Here is a 15,654-nt window from a genome sequence, read left to right as displayed (position 1 = left end):
TAATTTAAGTAGTTTAAGTTTCACCAGTAGGCCTATTTCACTCCACGAATTATGTCGCAGTGATATGGTGAATTGAAAAGTAGGCTTACCTGCATTTGCCGATTATCTTGACTCATATTTATTAAATTAGCATGAGAATCTTATTTATTCAGCTCTCCTCCATATATTTGCATAGAGTTACTAACATTCCACCAAAAACCTCTAAGCTACATATGTACAAGTTGCCTAAAGCCACTTTTACTCTTGCGACATGTATACTATACATGTCTAGATAACAAAAACATTAATGTAATATGAAAACATTTTCCCTTCGAACGAGCATCCTTTCTTGTTGCTAGTTTTTTTCCCCCTAGAATTGGATGTATGCTGACCTGCAAATACCAGACTACTTCGTGCTAGTTTCACACATCAGAGTTAAGAAAAATTGTGTTTTATGAGGTACACTACAAAAAAAACGACTAGGCTACCCTACGTAACGAAACAGCTCTTGGAACCAAAAGTTAGTCAAAAGTAGACAATCCATACAAAAACTGCTAAAAGACGGAACGCTGAATTGAGACTGACAACTAGAGCAAAGGTTCATCACCAACTTTTCCCTTTCGTGCCAAAGACACACAGGAGGGCAGATGAAGTAGTGCTCATATTTTTCACTGTAACCTCGACATTTGAAGGGCTGGTGTATTTAGCACTCTGACCAACCTCTTTGTTTACCTTAACGTGAGTCAGGTCGACCATCTGAGTGGGGCTTAGGGCCACCTTCTAAGTGGGCATAGGGCCACCTTCCGAGTGGGTCATAGGGCCACCTTCTGGGTGGGGCATAGGGCCACCTTCCGATTGGGCATAGGGCCACCTTCCGATTGGGCATAGGGCCACCTTCCGATTGGAAATAGGGCCACCTTCTGGGTGGGGCATAGGACCACCTTCCAATTGGGCATAGGGCCACCTTCCGATTGGGCATAGGGCCACCTTCCGTGGGACATAGGGCCCCCTTCCGATTGGGCATAGGGCCACCTTCCGATTGGAAATAGGGCCACCTTCCGTGGGACATAGGGCCACCTTCTGGGTGGGGCATAGGGCCGCCTTCTGAGTGGGGCATAGGGCCAACTTCCGATTGGGCATAGGGCCACCTTCCGATTGGGCATAGGGCCACCTTCTGGGTGGGGCATAGGACCACCTTCCGATTGGGCATAGGACCACCTTCCAATTGGGCATAGGACCACCTTCCAATTGGGCATAGGGCCGAACATCCGATTGGAGCATAGGGCCACCATACTTAGGACATAGGGCCACCTTCTGAGTGGGCATAGGGCCACTCTCTGAGTGAGGCCTTGGGCCGAACATCCGATTGGAGCATAGGGTCACTATACGATTGGGGCCTGATTTTTTAAATTGGTGTCTTAAACGCGTACATTGAAGGTGTACCGACTCAACGAAATAGTGTTAGAATTTATTGTTTTATTGTTTGTAACCTTCTCCTCCGTTTTGGAAAAGTGGAGTTTTTTTTTCTTCTCGAAGCGAATTAAAATTATGACAATGAAATAGGCCTATATAGTTTTCCTTTTATATTAGTTCCAGTATCGGATCCCTGTCCTCGACAAATTTCTCAAGTGCTGCCATATATTTTCTATATACATTTCATTTCGTTCGGGGGGTGGGGGGGTGGGGGGGTGGTAGACTTTCTTCGCCCCCCCCCCCAAAGAGATGCCTGAAAGAACTCTGCTCATTTCGTGTTTTTCCAAACTTACATCACAGAGGCGTAGCGACGGGGGGGGGGGGGGTACATATGTTCCCGGGCGCCGACCTTAGGGGGCGCCAAAATGGGTTGTAAAAACATATTAAAATATCATTTTAGTTGCATTTTTGCATTATATATATATATATATATATATATAAATATATGGAGGGAGTGCAAATTGAAATTTTGAGGGGGGGGGGGGGTGTGCAAATCGAAAGTTTTAGGGGGGGGTGCAAATTGAAAATTTGCTCCCGAGGGGGGCGCCAAATTGAAGTTTGTCCCCGGGCGCCGGGAAGGGTCGCTACGCCTCTATTACATCACAAGTCAGGTCGGATGGGGGCTCATCATACGCAGTCACCTCATGTTAAATACCAAGCGACCGTACTACTGAACCATGCAAATAGTCTCCCTGTCCCAGTTCAAGTGTTGACAACTTACTAACATCAACCGTGGCGTCAGTTATAACAATCAACAATTTCGGAGTTCAAACTTTTTTTTTCCAACTTAATTCAGCAAAGATTATTAAAGTTTACAAAGCAATAGAGACAACAAAGAGGCCAATCAAGTGCGGGGCATGGGGCAACGCCTAATTTACCACTCCCAAACGCCGGCACTGCAAAAACGCCTATTAAAACCTGACTTAGATCTAGAAAGATCTGCTGGTTTGCAAAAGCACTTTCAACTGTTGAAAGGAAGTAAGCCTTCAAATGACTAGATTTTCTAATTGATAAATAATTATAAATATAGATCTAATATTAAAAAAATATAAATATTTTATGTGAGAACTTAAAGTGCGAAAATAAATGTATTAATTTAGTTGTTTCCGCCTTTGTTTTTGTTTTCACAAAGTTTCTAACGTCTGTGTATAATGCGTATTTTTATATTTATTTATGTAATTTTGATTAAAAGTGGTAAATAAACAGTAAATAGTTTAAAGAAAATAGCTTAACGTAATTTTCTAGATCCACATACACTGCTTTTGCTAAGATAATTTGGATTGTAGATGTAGATCTAGAATCTAGATCTACTAGATTCTGTCTAGACTCAAAGAAGACTGGTCTAGTCTAGACTACTCTCACTCTAGAGTACTCTAGACAAGATCAATCTGATCTGAAATCTTCATCTTCTCTTCTTGGCATTCACTCACTGGCATTCAGTGAATGCTTCACTCAGTTTATTTGTTGAGTTCAGAGTCCATTCTGTTGACTCATTGACTCAATGAGTATTAATTTACAGTGTTTTCTAGATAGCTAGATCTAGATCTACTAAAGATTAGATATTTACTAAATATTATTTAGATGTAGTGTTCAAATTTCAGTAGTTTGTGACATAAAGCTGAGAGTGAGAATATTCCTCAATATTGGGATTATTGGCCCATTGGGTAACCTATCAACTAGATCTATATCGTTTAAGAATTTAGGTGTGTAAAATCGGTGATGCTAGCTAAGTAATGTGAAAAAAAACCCCAGTTTATTACGCTCATGTTTTATTATAGGACTATAAATAATGTATGTAGCTTATAGTTATCGATTTTAGATGAGTTAGGTGTAAAAGAAGGCATATCAATACTTCAACAATAAGCCTATAAATTTATATATATATATATATATATATATATATATATATATATATATATATATATATATATATATATATATATATATATATATATATATATATATATATATATATATATATATAGGCCTATAATGAATTAGTTGACAGTAGTGATTTGTTATAATATTAAACATAAATTGTGTAGTTTAATGACTCATTAAGATGATTAACACTTCAGTGATTTATTTTTAGTTCTTAGTATAGCAAATTTAAAATACTACGAAACATTCAGTTCAATTGGTGTTACATCAATTGTGAAGAGATCTAATGGTGAACAGAAAGTAATTAAACAAGTCAGGTTCAAAGTATTTGACAGGTTAGTTTAATTTAGAATTTGCTAGTTACTATAGCTGTACATATTTTTTTCTTTCAATGCCATCTTTTTTTACAACATATTATTAACCATGCACAAAATAATTTGTTCAAAATATCTTGTCTAGTTTTAAAAAATCTAGTATGCCTATATTTACAATATTATATTTAGTTATGATGTAGATTATTTATTAGAAACAAAAATTGTATATGTCATCAGTTATGGTTAACTGTTTCCATCTTTTCTGCCTTTCTTTAAGAGATTTTCATCTTCACCTCACAACGGGCACTACTGTGTTAGCTGGAAATTTCAAGGCATATATGGTGTATGAAAAGGAAAGAACGTCTCAGTTTTTTATTGATCAAAGTAAAATATTTTCTGGGTATCTTATGGGTATGTAATCTTGAAAAATTAAGAATGAAACAATTTTTGCTCTTAAAATACATATGATTTACATTTGCTTTACCCCGCACTTACAGTTTTGTGTACATTTTTTTTATTTCTTCGCAATGAACTATTCAGGTTAAGCTATGCTATTGGAAAGTCATTTTTCAAAATCATTTTTACAATATTAAAAATGAAATCATTCCCCCATACAAAAAAGCAGCTTAAATTTGGCATATATTTCCAATAAACATTTATTTATTATATATATATATATATATATATATACTAATTTATGTATTTATGTATATAACGCTTTCTAAGCTCTAATTTTTTCTTTTTTTCTTTTGTAAAATGTAGGAAATGAAGATGTATCTGTTAGTGCCTTTGTTGAAGATGACTTGTGGACTATACATATATATGATATAAATGATACATATGCTGTAGAGGTGCTGTTTAAAAATCAATTATGATATAGCTTTGTTATTTAGATTCATTATGGGAGACAACTTTATTCACTCTTAGTGAAAGGCAATATTAGTTAGAGGTTTTGCATAATTTGTTTAAAGTAGATACAAAGAATGCTGGGACCTTACTTATAGTTAAAAATTCATTCATAAATGAGGTGAAAGTTGTTGACCATTGTAGGCCTATTAGTTATTTTTCTTTTTTATGTGGCTCTGATAAAGAAATGTATTTTAAAAAATAATAATGTTTCAGCCAGCTCATAGGTTAATAAAAGATTGGCAAAACCTAAATCATAGTCAAATTGCTTACAGAAGTTCTGATCTGAGAAAGGGTGCTTCACAGTGGTAGGGTGTATGTTTGTTTGTAGTATGTTTGAATCAATCAGAAGTTGTCGGATACAATTAATATCTTTTTCAATGTCTGATTTCTGTTATTTATCATGATAGTCGATCCTAGCTAAAATTAAACTTTAATAATGTATTCCTCATGATAATTGATACTAGCATAAATTAAGCTAGTTTTGTGTCTTCTTTTTGTAGAATACAGCTTTTAAGTATATTGTTAGTATTATCTTTTTATTTAAATTTAATTAAAAGGATATTTAAACTACAATTTACAGTAGCAAACATATTAAAGAAATGTCTGCCTGCAAAATTTATAATGTCTGTAAATGTTAATGTCTCTACAGTATAAGAACTGTTTTGTTTTGTAATTTGATAAATTTAACAGAAATTTACTTGTTAATATTCATGTGTCTGAAAAAATTTTAAGTTTATTTTCTCTTCAACAGTGGTGTTAGTTCTCCAATGTCTCCTATAAGTCAGCAGTCCCAAAATTTAAATAAGCAGATGGACAATAAATTTTCAGAAAAGACAGCTAAAAGTAAGTTGTATCATACTGCTAGGAATAAACTAGTTTTATAAATTGTATATTCTTTAGAAATCAGTTGATTTTGTGCTTCTGGAAGATGCTGGATGAGTTGTAGGGTAGGGGAAATAGGTGGAGGAACTTTATTTCATTCACTCACTCTCTACACCATGGGTCTCCAACTTTTCAGCCTGAGGGCCGCATTAACTATCGAATATTAGTTTGGGGGCTAGAGTTTCTTCAAGGCATCTCTTCATGTGTTTTTTTTTACAATTTTGCGCCGTGCTTCACTGTTAGTACTATGGTGCCTACATTTTTTTTGAAGAGTGATATACACTATGGATATGATGGACTACTATAATCATTGTTTCAATAAAATCCGGTGCATCCTCTGGCGCCCCATCAATGTGTGGTTAGACACCCTGGGCTTCCCCATAAGCACTAGGGCACCAACATTTGTTTTAAAGAGTGCCATACACTATGGATACGGTAGGCTACTATAATCATTGAATCAGTCAAATCTTTACTATCTGGTTTCCTGCTGCACACCAGACTTCACCATAAACACTATGGTGCCTACAGTGGTTTTAAAGAGCACCCTACAACGGGGACAAGGTGGCACACAATACACAGTGATTAAACGAAACCAGAGGCTGTACCCGACGCCCCTGGGTTAGTGTAACCAGTGGCTCCCGAGTTCAATACCTTTTGGTGGTTGCGAGGTGCGTTTTATCTGACTATTACAAAAAATTATTACACTCAAGGCTTTCAAACAGCATGCCTTTGGGAATCTGGGTTGTAATGCGGACAAACCCACGCCTCAACAACTACAATCCAAGAAATATACTGCTTGATGTCTTTACATGTTAAATAACTCATCTTTAGAAACACGATCACGCATCTTAAAATAGAAAAGAGTAACAAATTGATAAAATTCTCTTGGAATATTGTGTCAGCCTTTCTACTAAGACCACAACAATGCGCAGGACAGGTATTCTAATATATATATATATATATATATATATACATATATATATATATATATATATATATATATATATATATATATATATATATATATATATATATATATATATATATATATAATATATATATATATATATATATACATACACACACACACACACACACACACACACATATATATATATAGACATAAAACACATGCCTACGAGTACATGCACACACACACATTTCTATTTGAAATGCATGTCCCCGAAATACGAAAAAATGTTTGTTTTTTTTAATTTCAAGTGTTTATCTTGAAACCACTGGCAGATTCCCACTCTAGAAGGGCTAGGGACTCACCTGACCAAAACACATGCATCGTGTCTCTGTTTGGTGACTACTTTCTGTACAAGAGGCACTGCAACAGTAATCCCTGGTCATGTTCTGCCTTTATGGTTAGTAAAATTTCATCCAGAAATGACATCACATTTCTGGGTGAAGTGGGATGGGCAAGACTTTTGACTTTTTTTTATGCTAAGGGTTCCAGAAAATATATATGCTTTTGATTTAATGTTTGGTTTTTTAAAAAAGTAACAAAAGCAGTACATTTTATTCAGAAAATATTTAATAAACCACAAATAACGTAGAGATTTAAATGATATAAAAAAATAAAAATCTTAAACACAGAGTACACATATACATCCACAGATAAGTGTTTCCCATTATGCAGATAGGATATTCCGATCAACAACATTTGAAGGGGAGGCTAATACGTATTCCAATATTGGAATTCAAGTCGGTAAGGTGAGATAATTACAACTACATTGAGTCTCTATTCCATTCAATTTGCTTGCTGTTTCCAACTAAGTAATTTATATAATGAATGTTATTCATTGCATGGGAGTTGGATAGTATAGAGCTGTTTATTTAGTTTACATCCTTTGATTATTTTAGTTTACATTACTAAATACTTTAAAAAAAAAATGTTTATTGTGATGTTTATCTTCTGGTTTAAAAGGGTGACTTTATTAACTTTAATACATTGCCGCTGGGCACATTGCCGCTGGGCACATTGCCGCTAGGTACATTGCTGCTGGGCACATTGCTCTAGAATACATTGCCATTGGGCACATTGTTGCTGGGCACATTGCCACTGGGCACATTGCCACTGGGCACATTGTCACAGGGCACATTGCCACTGGGCACATTGTCACAGGGCACATTGCTGTTGGGCACATTGTCGCAGTGTACATTGCTGCTGGGCACATTGCTCTAAAATACATTGGGTACATTGCTGTTGGGCACATTGTCACTGGGTACATTGCTGTTGGGCACATTGTCGCAGGGCACATTGCTGTTGGGCACATTGTCACCGGGTACATTGCTGTTGGGCACATTGTCACCTGGTACATTGCTGTTGGGCACATTGTCACTGGGTACATAGCTGTTGGGCACATTGTCACTGGGTACATTGCTGTTGGGCACATTGTCACTGGGTACATAGCTGTGGGGCACATTGCTGTGGGGCACATTATCACTGGGTACATTGCTGTGGGGCACATTGTCACTGGGTACATAGCTGTGGGGCACATTGTCACTGGGTACATTGCTGTTGGGCACATTGTCACCGGGTACATTGCTGTTGGGCACATTGTCACTGGGTACATTGCTGTGGGGCACATTGTCACTGGGTACATTGCTGTGGGGCACATTGTCACTGGGTACATTGCTGTGGGGCACATTGTCACTGGGTACATTGTCACTGGGTACATTGCCACTGGGCACATTGTCACTGGGTACATTGCTGTTGGGCACATTGTCGCAGGGCACATTGCTGTTGGGCACATTGTCACTGGGTACATTGTTTCTGGGCACATTGCCACTGGGCACATTGTCACAGGGCACATTGCCACTGGGCACATTGTCACAGGGCACATTGCTGTTGGGCACATTGTCGCAGTGTACATTGCTGCTGGGCACATTGCTCTAAAATACATTGGGTACATTGCTGTTGGGCACATTGTCACTGGGTACATTGCTGTTGGGCACATTGTCGCAGGGCACATTGCTGTTGGGCACATTGTCACCGGGTACATTGCTGTTGGGCACATTGTCACCTGGTACATTGCTGTTGGGCACATTGTCACTGGGTACATAGCTGTTGGGCACATTGTCACTGGGTACATAGCTGTGGGGCACATTATCACTGGGTACATTGCTGTGGGGCACATTGTCACTGGGTACATTGTCACTGGGTACATTGCTGTTGGGCACATTGTCACTGGGTACATTGTCACTGGGTACATTGCTGTTGGGCACATTGTCACTGGGTACATAGCTGTGGGGCACATTGCTGTGGGGCACATTATCACTGGGTACATTGCTGTGGGGCACATTGTCACTGGGCACATTGTCACTGGGTACATTGCTGTTGGGCACATTGTCACTGGGTACATAGCTGTTGGGCACATTGTCACTGGGTACATTGCTGTTGGGCACATTGTCACTGGGTACATTGCTGTGGGGCACATTGTCACTGGGTACATTGCTGTTGGGCACATTGTCACTGGGTACATTGCTGTTGGGCACATTGTCACTGGGTACATTGCTGTTGGGCACATTGTCACTGGGTACATAGCTGTGGGGCACATTGTCACTGGGTACATTGCTGTTGGGCACATTGTCACTGGGTACATTGCTGTGGGGCACATTGTCACTGGGTACATTGCTGTGGGGCACATTGTCACTGGGTACATTGCTGTGGGGCACATTGTCACTGGGTACATTGTCACTGGGTACATTGCCACTGGGCACATTGTCACTGGGTACATTGCTGTTGGGCACATTGTCGCAGGGCACATTGCTGTTGGGCACATTGTCACTGGGTACATAGCTGTGGGGCACATTGTCACTGGGCACATTGTCACTGGGTACATAGCTGTGGGGCACATTGTCACTGGGTACATAGCTGTGGGGCACAATGTCACTGGGCACATTGTCACTGGGTACATTGCTGTGGGGCACATTGTCACTGGGCACATTGTCACTGGTAACATAGCTGTTGGGCACATTGTCACTGGGTACATTGCTGTTGGGCACATTGTCACTGGGTACATAGCTGTTGGGCACATTGTCACTGGGCACATTGCCACTGGGCACATTGTCACTGGGTACATTGTCACTGGGTACATTGCTGTTGGGCACATTGTCACTGGGTACATTGCTGTGGGGCACATTGTCACTGGGTACATTGCTGTTGGGCACATTGTCACTAGGTACATAGCTGTTGGGCACATTGTCACTGGGTACATTGCTGTTGGGCACATTGTCACTGGGTACATAGCTGTTGGGCACATTGTCACTGGGCACATTGCCACTGGGCACATTGCTGTTGGGCACATTGCTGTTGGGCACATTGTCACTGGGTACATTGCTGTGGGGCACATTGTCACTGGGCACATTGCCACTGGGCACATTGCTGTTGGGCACATTGCTGTTGGGCACATTGTCACTGGGTACATAGCTGTTGGGCACATTGTCACTGGGCACATTGCCACTGGGCACATTGCTGTTGGGCACATTGTCACTGGGTACATTGCTGTGGGGCACATTGTCACTGGGCACATTGCCACTGGGCACATTGCTGTTGGGCACATTGCTGTTGGGCACATTGTCACTGGGTACATTGCTGTTGGGCACATTGTCACTGGGTACATAGCTGTTGGGCACATTGTCACTGGGTACATTGCTGTGGGGCACATTGTCACTGGGCACATTGCTGTTGGGCACATTGTCACTGGTAACATAGCTGTTGGGCACATTGTCACTGGGTACATTGCTGTGGGGCACATTGTCACTGGGCACATTGCTGTTGGGCACATTGTCACTGGTAACATAGCTGTTGGGCACATTGTCACTGGGTACATAGCTGTTGGGCACATTGTCACTGGGTACATTGCTGTGGGGCACATTGTCACTGGGCACATTGCTGTTGGGCACATTGTCACTGGTAACATAGCTGTTGGGCACATTGTCACTGGGTACATTGCTGTGGGGCACATTGTCACTGGGCACATTGCTGTTGGGCACATTGTCACTGGTAACATAGCTGTTGGGCACATTGTCACTGGGTACATTGCTGTGGGGCACATTGTCACTGGGCACATTGCTGTTGGGCACATTGTCACTGGGCACATTGCTGTTGGGCACATTGTCACTGGGTACATTGCTGTTGGGCACATTGTCACTGGGTACATTGCTGTGGGGCACATTGTCACTGGGCACATTGTCACTGGTAACATAGCTGGTGGGCACATTGTCACTGGGTACATTGCTGTTGGGCACATTGTCACTGGGTACATAGCTGTGGGGCACATTGCTGTTGGGCACATTGTCACTGGTAACATTGCTGTTTGGCACATTGTCACTGGGCACATTGTCACTGGGCACATTGTCACTGGGTACATAGCTGTGGGGCACATTGTCACTGGGCACATTGTCACTGGGTACATTGCTGTTGGGCACATTGTCACTGGGCACATTGCCACTGGGTACATTGCTGTGGGGCACATTGTCACTGGGCACATTGTCACTGGGTACATAGCTGTGGGGCATATTGCCACTGGGCACATTGCTGTGGGGCACATTGTCACTGCGCACATTGTCACTGGGCACATTGTCACTGGTAACATTGCTGTTTGGCACATTGTCACTGGGTACATTGTCACTGGGTACATAGCTGTGGGGCACAATGTCACTGGGTACATTGCTGTTTGGCACATTGTCACTGGGTACATTGCCACTGGGCACATTGTCACTGGGTACATTGCTGTGGGGCACATTGTCACTGGGTACATTGTCACTGGGCACATTGTTACTGGGTACATTGCTGTGGGGCACATTGTCACTGGGTACATAGCTGTGGGGCACATTGTCACTGGGCACATTGTCACTGGGTACATAGCTGTGGGGCACATTGTCACTGGGTACATTGCTGTGGGGCACATTGTCACTGGGTACATTGCTGTGGGGCACATTGTCACTGGGTACATTGCCACTGGGTACATAGCTGTGGGGCACATTGTCACTGGGCACATTGTCACTGGGTACATTGCTGTGGGGCACATTGTCACTGGGTACATTGCCACTGGGTACATTGCTGTGGGGCACATTGTCACTGGGTACATTGCCACTGGGTACATAGCTGTGGGGCACAATGTCACTGGGTACATTGCTGTGGGGCACATTGTCACTCGGTACATTGCTGTTGGGCACATTGTCACAGGGCACATTGCTGTGGGGCACATTGTCACTGGGCACATTGTCAGTATGTACAATAGTTGCCAGCAAGCACATTTAGTTATCAGTAAACTTGTTCACACTTTGCTGTCTTGTGTCAGCAATCCAAACTCAAACTCAAGACTTTTGAGTCAGCAGATATAGACTTTACCATCTGACCATACCATCCCATGCAGTGGCAACCACTATTCATTGAAAATATAGGGCCTACCTAACTTTTTTAGTCTTATTATCTCTACTGTTTTAGGTAAGCTCAAGTAGGCTTTGCAATTACATGACTTTCACAAGTATTTTTAAAAAAAATGTGTTTTAATTATAACAACACTGTTCGTGTCAAGTTTTTAACAACACTGTTCATGTCAAGTTTTTAACAACTTTGTTTATGTCATGTTATAACAACTTTGTTTATGTCGAGTTTTTAACAACTTTGTTTATGTCGAGTATTTTTAACAAAACTGATCATGTCAAGTTTTTAGCAACTTTGATTATGTCAAGTTTTTAACAACACTGGTGATATCAAGTTCCTAACACCAAAAAAAACTCCTGCAGATAACATTGTTTACTTCACTAAGTAAAACAGAACAAGGACAGGCACATTTTAACTCTGAAGACCTGCACTGGGAGGCATCAACTAAATTACAGGTATATGCCATTTATAAGTGTGTAACACTCCCGTTCACAGCCAAGAGTAAACTATTATTGCATTACGTGTTTACTAATTGCACATTAGAGACCAAAACAATGTGTAAATTAAATTAGTGATCCAGTCTTTATATAATTGTATGTGTACAACACGCAAAGATATCTTGGTGTTAAAATAGCGTGAAAGATATCTTGGTGTTAAAATAGTGTGAAAGATATCTTGGTGTTAAAATAGTGTGGTCATAGTTCCACTTTTTAAAAAAAAAGTGTTAGATCCCTTATTATTTACTTAACTAAGTCTTCACACTGTATTAAAACTAAAGCAGTCCAACATAGTTACAGAGAAGTTATCCATGGAATTTAGTACTGTCTCAACAAGTGTTGAGGTTCAGAATTATAAACCGTATTCCCATTTTAATTTTAAATTCAATTTTAGAAAAAAATTGTCATATTTAAAACTTATTATAGGGTACTGAGTGTAAAAGAAATAAAACTAAAAATCTTAATAATAAGGATAATACATATTAACAGACTTTTAAATGCATTTTGAATAAGATAATAAACCTAACTTGTTTTTTATTAGTAAAAGAATTTGCTGCTGAAATGTGTAAGAGATTCCATGAGCAGTTTTCTACTAAAGAAAGCAAATTTGTTTTATTTTCTTTATTTCAGTGCATTTTCAAAAAGGAAAAATCTTGTTATTTTCTACATTTTAATAATTCAGAGTTTTTTAAAATTTAGAGTATTTAGTCAACATTTAAATTTTAAAAATAATTTTTTTTAGTACTTTATAGCTAAAAATATTTGCTTTGAAAGCTAATTAGCAGTTTGTGTTTAGCTAAATGACAATGATCTACATCTTCTTTAAACAGTGGTCAGTTTTTAGATGTTAAAACAGAAACAACAGTTCATCATCTGATTGAGCGATTACTTCCCCTTTTGTTGAATTTAAAAATTTAATTTATTTGTAATGGCTAAATTAATATCTAATTAAAATAAAAAATTAGATAATCTGCATTGTCCAATCAATCTGGAATGTAAGAATGACATTGGTGCATTAAAAGTATGTTGTATTTTGGTTAAAAGATTTGCTGCAGACAAATGGACAAAAAAGACAGACAAACAGATATAGGGAAATAAAAGTTCAAAAAAAATAATTTTTTGTTTTGTTTTAAATGAATAGTTGAGACAAAACAAAAATGAAAGATTTTTCCTTTTTCACTAAGGTAGAAATTATTACTAGAAAAAATCATACAAATACATTTTTAAAATAAAAGATTAGAAGTCACTGTATTAGAAATATAACACAAGATAGTTATTTTTGTTTATTAAATGTATTTTGTATGCTAACAATCATACATTAAAAATATGTTTTATAATAACCATCAAGGGAATTAACTGTTTGTTTTTTTTTTAAATTATTTCTTTGCAGGCATTTGGACAGTATGCTAGTTTATTGAAAGAAGACTTCTGTTTATATATTTTGATAACAAGCTATCCATTTACCGATGGAATATTAGGATTAGGCTATCAGGGTGGCGCCTGCACAAGTAAGTTGGTGGTTGAGATGTGCAAGATGATGATGTGGGTTTTACTTGCTTAGGTGGGTGGAGGGTTTTTCCTGCTTATGTAGGTTGTGGATTTTACTTGCTTAGGTAGATATTATTACTTGCTTAGGTAGATGAAGAGATTTACAGCATACAAAAACACAGACCTACAGATATGGGTGGGTGATGAGTGCCAAATCAGCCAAAATGCTTATTTCTTGAATTTTTTTTACCTTTTTTTTACCATAAAGATGCCAACCCTTATAGTAATCTTCTATATATATAATTCTCTTCTTGGAGACGTCAGAAAACACCAAGCTGTAAGCGCGCTCCCTACCACCCCCACCTCAACATGGTCTGGTGAGCTGTGGTTCCTGCTAAATGTTTACAATCGTAGAGCCGGGTTTAGTGACGACTATTAGGGGCAGATAATTTAGTTTGAAACGATTTTAAACTTAGGGGGAGGTAACTAAGAGGAGGCTGCTTTCAAGGGGGGGTGGGGGTTGGGGAAAGGGGGTGGGGGGTTATCGTCCTTAACGAGCTACTGATAGTGTTTTAAAGCAAATATATTCAGTGGCAGCATTGGTACTGTTGAATTAACAAATTATGAATTACTGAAAAGTAGAAAATAAAACAACTAAATAGTGGCGTATTATACGCCGCAGGTCGGCTCGTAACTATATAATACATCTGACAGCATTAGGTTTAGAAATAAGCATTTTGGCTGATTTAGTACTGCTTACCTGCCCATGTTCTTAAGTAGATGGAGATTTCTACTTGCTTATGTATGTTGGGGGGAGGAGGGGTGGATTTACTTGTTTAGGTAGGTGGATGGTTTTTACCTGCTTATATTACTTTAATACTCTTATATATATTCAAAATCACTTGAAGTTGTTATGTAAGGAAAATTATGGACAAATAATGGATAGTGAAAAAAAAAGTGAGTTGTGCTAAATGTCATGTTAAAAAAAACAATTGAGTAAATGAAAAATGTTTCATGTCTAGAAAATTTAGAAAAGGGAAGGTTTATCTGTGTGTCTCTTGTGACTGTTGAATCTGGTGAAGGCAACACAGTAACCAACCTACAGACAAGTCTTGTCTTTACTCACGGTATGTCAGTATTTTCTCGCTTGTTATATCTATGGCCTATAGGGCTGGTAAGTATAGGTCAATAAACAGTACTATGGCTCATGCAGGTTTTATTGAGCGTAGAACTGTTTATTGACCTACTTACCAGCCCCATACTTCATATGATAACATCAATCCATTAAAAAAAATGTTTCTTTAATCATTTAATCTTAAGCCTATAATTTTTATCTTAAATGTATTTTCTTGAATGATTTCAGTTTAAGCCTACAATTTTTATCTTAAATATATTTTCTTGAATAATTTCATCTTAAGCCTATAATTTTCATCTAAAATATATTTTCTTGAATCATTTCATCTTGGGCCTATAATTTTTATCTTATTGATTGGAAATATATTTTCTTGAATAATTTTATTTTAAACCTTATCACTTCTTTTGTTGGAAAATAAATATTTCTTGAATTACTTCATTTTGAGCATGAGATTCCTTAAATATTTTCATCTATCGGCTGTAGGTTTCCTTGATTTCTTTCACCTTGAAAATTTTTACTTATTTTACTGCTTGTGATAAAAAATTAAATTTTATTAAAAAAACTTTTCTTTCAGAATTAGGTATGAATTACTTTACTAAATTTTCACTGTATGATTTTTTTGGTTTCACATTTGATCTTCATGTGTTCTATTTTTGTATTTTGTTTTAGCACTAGCAACATATACACTGAATATAC

At 38.5% G+C, this 15,654-nt stretch overlaps 2 protein-coding genes across 2 annotated transcripts in view; one reads left to right on the top strand and one right to left on the bottom strand.

Annotated features, from left to right (window-relative positions):
• Nucleotides 1-759: 759 nt before the first annotated feature.
• On the bottom strand, nt 760-1,341 carry LOC131938352 (uncharacterized). Its single transcript, XM_059296358.1, has one exon. It carries the CDS (start codon nt 1,339-1,341, stop codon nt 760-762), a length of 582 nt encoding a protein of 193 aa, XP_059152341.1.
• Nucleotides 1,342-2,562: 1,221 nt separating this feature from the next.
• The window catches only part of LOC131938351 (ADAM 17-like protease), a 31,460-nt gene continuing 18,368 nt past the window's right edge, over nt 2,563-15,654 (top strand). The window contains exons 1-11 of the mRNA XM_059296356.1: nt 2,563-2,646; nt 3,545-3,668; nt 3,925-4,058; nt 4,410-4,498; nt 4,770-4,861; nt 5,308-5,399; nt 6,684-6,808; nt 7,062-7,157; nt 12,201-12,293; nt 13,726-13,843; nt 14,846-14,950. Of these exons, the coding sequence (XP_059152339.1) occupies nt 2,604-2,646; nt 3,545-3,668; nt 3,925-4,058; nt 4,410-4,498; nt 4,770-4,861; nt 5,308-5,399; nt 6,684-6,808; nt 7,062-7,157; nt 12,201-12,293; nt 13,726-13,843; nt 14,846-14,950 (1,111 nt within the window). The 5' untranslated portion in view covers nt 2,563-2,603. The remainder of the gene's footprint in view (nt 2,647-3,544; nt 3,669-3,924; nt 4,059-4,409; nt 4,499-4,769; nt 4,862-5,307; nt 5,400-6,683; nt 6,809-7,061; nt 7,158-12,200; nt 12,294-13,725; nt 13,844-14,845; nt 14,951-15,654) is intronic.

Source organism: Physella acuta, unplaced genomic scaffold, assembly GCF_028476545.2.
Source record: "Physella acuta isolate Inbredline_101_S28 unplaced genomic scaffold, ASM2847654v3 ptg000242l, whole genome shotgun sequence".
Classification (NCBI taxonomy): domain Eukaryota; kingdom Metazoa; phylum Mollusca; class Gastropoda; family Physidae; genus Physella; species Physella acuta.
The sequence above is the reverse complement of the archived record's forward strand: the minus strand, read 5'-3'. Positions and strand labels throughout refer to the sequence as shown.